The sequence below is a fragment of the Primulina eburnea genome, chromosome 11, assembly GCF_022965805.1.
Source record: "Primulina eburnea isolate SZY01 chromosome 11, ASM2296580v1, whole genome shotgun sequence".
NCBI classification, from domain to species: domain Eukaryota; kingdom Viridiplantae; phylum Streptophyta; class Magnoliopsida; order Lamiales; family Gesneriaceae; genus Primulina; species Primulina eburnea.
This window is the reverse complement of record NC_133111.1, coordinates 10382321-10385247: the sequence shown is the minus strand read 5'-3', so window position 1 is coordinate 10385247 and position 2927 is coordinate 10382321. Positions and strand designations below refer to the sequence as shown.

The following is a 2927-nucleotide window of genomic DNA, read 5'->3' as shown; positions in this document are numbered from 1 at the left end:
GTTGATGAAATTGATTTTTGTAATAAGTACTATTGATAGGTTTTTGTGTAAACGAATTAGTTTTCTAGTGATTCATTTTTGCCATAAGGCACCGTACAAGTATTTATACTTGTGCAAATTTAATCTTGTTCATTTATTTATGTTAAGCGAATTTGTGTTACAAACTTTAATTTTTCGCTACATGTTGTTCGAGATGTTGTAACATCTGGCACAACACTTAATTCTGATAAAACACAAATTTACTATTTTACATCCTATTCTGAAAGTCTTATTATTTTTAGCATCTTTCGGACAAAATATTCCTTATAAATGGTATAAGAGTCTACTCTTGATACACTAAGTGCTGATTCTGGTTTTTTTTTGTTTGACAGTGAATTAATCAAATGGACACTTTATTTGCAAGGCACCACTTCGACCACCAGTCCTAGATGGTACCAATTACATCCTATGGAAGGTTAAAATAAGGTACTACATAAAATATATAGATGAACGGGCATAGCAGCGTGTCATCAATGGATGGACTCCACCAGTCATGTTAGATCAAGAGGGTGACAACTTGACAAAGCTTGAAATTGACTGGACTGCTGATGAAGTGCAAAATTCCAACTACAACTCAAAGGCCTACATCGGTTGACATGAACATGTTCAGTTTAATCACAAACTGTACTTCTGCTAAAAGTTCATGGGATACTCTCCAAAGACACTGTGAAGGTTCTGAGAGTGTGCGACGAACCAGATTGAGGATACTCACTTCCAAATTCGAGACGATAAAGATGGAAGAATCTGAGAACATACTCGATTACGATCGTCGCCTACGGGAAATTGCTAATGAGACATTCAGTATTGGAGACTCTATCTCCAAAAAGCGTCTAGTTAGCAAGGTCCTCCGTTCTCTGCCCGAAAGATTCAACATAAAAATTTGTGCAATAAATGAGGCTAAGGACACTTCTCAGATGGCATCGGAAGACCTTATCAGTTCACTACGCACCTTTGAAATGAACCTGGACATGCAGAAGAAGGATAAAGGGAAGACAATTGCATTCCAAGCTTCAAATGACCCCTACAATGAACTCCTTCAAATATCTCAAGAAGTCAATGACTCTGATCTCTGCGAGGATTCTATCTCATTTATCACAAAGAAATTTGGTGATTACTTGAAAATAATCAGAGATAAGAAGAAGGATGCACAACCATCTAAATTTCCAAGCCCTCCTGCACCTGAAAGGTCACAAAAGTACCCTGCCAAGCAACAATTTCAACCAAGGAATGAAGGCAAGGGACAATCTAATGCAAAGAAGTATGACTCAGTGCAGTGTAGAGAGTGCCAAGGCTTCGGTCATTATGCCAATGAATGTGCCAACATATTGCGAAAAAATAAAGGCTATAATGTGTCCTTAAGTGATGAAGAATCTGATATTGAAGAGAAATCTACTGATGAAGATAATCAAATCTCCCTGACTGCATTATTGACAGAAAATCGCAGACTGCAGGTGAATCCTTTAGGTGTTGCCATACCTGGTCGCAACATCTGCAAAAATTCGGTGTGTTTAAAATCCACAACTTCTGGAAATTCGATTGTGGATGAGGAATTGGAAGCTGATGATGAAGAGATGACTCTGGAGAGTGTTCAAATGCTTTATGAAGAGTTGTTTGAAGATTGGACCAAACGAAACAAGCTTAACTCAACTCTTGTAAAGGAAAACACTGATCTAAAAGTCGTGGTTGCGAAACTTGAAGTCATTCTGTGCAAAAAGGATGTGGAACTAGGCAAGACCAAGGGCAAACTTCAAAAGGCTACTGAAACCTTATCCAAGTTTAATTCAAGCACCTCCAAGCTTGAAATCATTCTTTCAATGGGAAGAGATGACAAGAAAGGTTTTGGATTCAAAGACATTGTATATGAAACTGGTGAATTTTTAAAACCCATTGTTTTTGTGAAGGGAAAGACTGAAACATTCACACCGCCACAATCTACACCTTCAACCAAAAGCTTTCCACTGAAAAGACAACCCACTGCACCTGTTACTAAGAAGAGAAAACGAAGGTATGTATGTCATTACTGTTTTAAGCCTGGACATATCAGGCCATATTGTTTTAAACTCAGTGATAGTCGCATGAACCAAAACCAAAGTCAGATGTTGCCTCCAATGTTTCACAACACTTTCCGCAACACCTCCAAGAATCGGCCCACAATGAAGCAGGTTTTGGTACAGAAGGTAAAAGTTCACTGTAATGTTGTTTATACTTCATTAAAAACTAATACTGCAGGCTACTGGTACTTTGATAGTGGGAGCTCACGCCATAAGACAAGGTCACAAGACTATCTCATCGATTATGTTGAACAAAAATGTGGCAGAGTAACTTATGGAGGGGGAGCAAAAGGAAAAATTGTTGGGAAGGAAACTTTGAATGTCGAAGGGCTACCAAAGCTCCATAATGTGCTCTATGTTGAAGGGCTATCCTCAAATTTGATAAGCATAAGTCAATTATGAGATGATAATTTGCACGTCAAGTTTAATAAGCATGCGTGTGAAGTGTTTGACGAATCTACCATATGCATCATGACATGTACAAGGTCTTCGAACAATTGCTACCAAATTGGTGAAGAACTGTCGTACAAACAGACACAAATCACTGAACTTGATCTTTGGCATCAGAAACTCGGTCATGTAAACTTCAAAACATTGAAGAACTTGAGTAAATACGATGCAGTAAGAGGTATGTCTAATCTTTCATCCGAAATACCATATATGTGCGGAGATTGTCAAAAAGGAAAACAGACTCATGTGTCACACCAGGTGTTGCCAACATCTGGGACAACACGCTGTCTGGAGTTACTTCACATGGATCTTATGGGCCCTATGGAAGTTGAAAGTTTCGGAGGTAAAAAATATTCTTTTGTATGTGTTGATGCGATTTTCATGGAT

The 2927-nt window shown here is 38.3% G+C and overlaps 1 protein-coding gene across 1 annotated transcript; it reads left to right on the top strand.

The window, feature by feature from the left end:
* The first annotated feature begins 635 nt into the window (after nt 1-635).
* Nucleotides 636-2492, top strand: LOC140805382 (uncharacterized). Its single transcript, XM_073161654.1, has one exon. The coding sequence runs from the start codon at nt 636-638 to the stop codon at nt 2490-2492; it is 1857 nt and encodes a 618-aa protein (XP_073017755.1).
* Nucleotides 2493-2927: the final 435 nt, after the last annotated feature.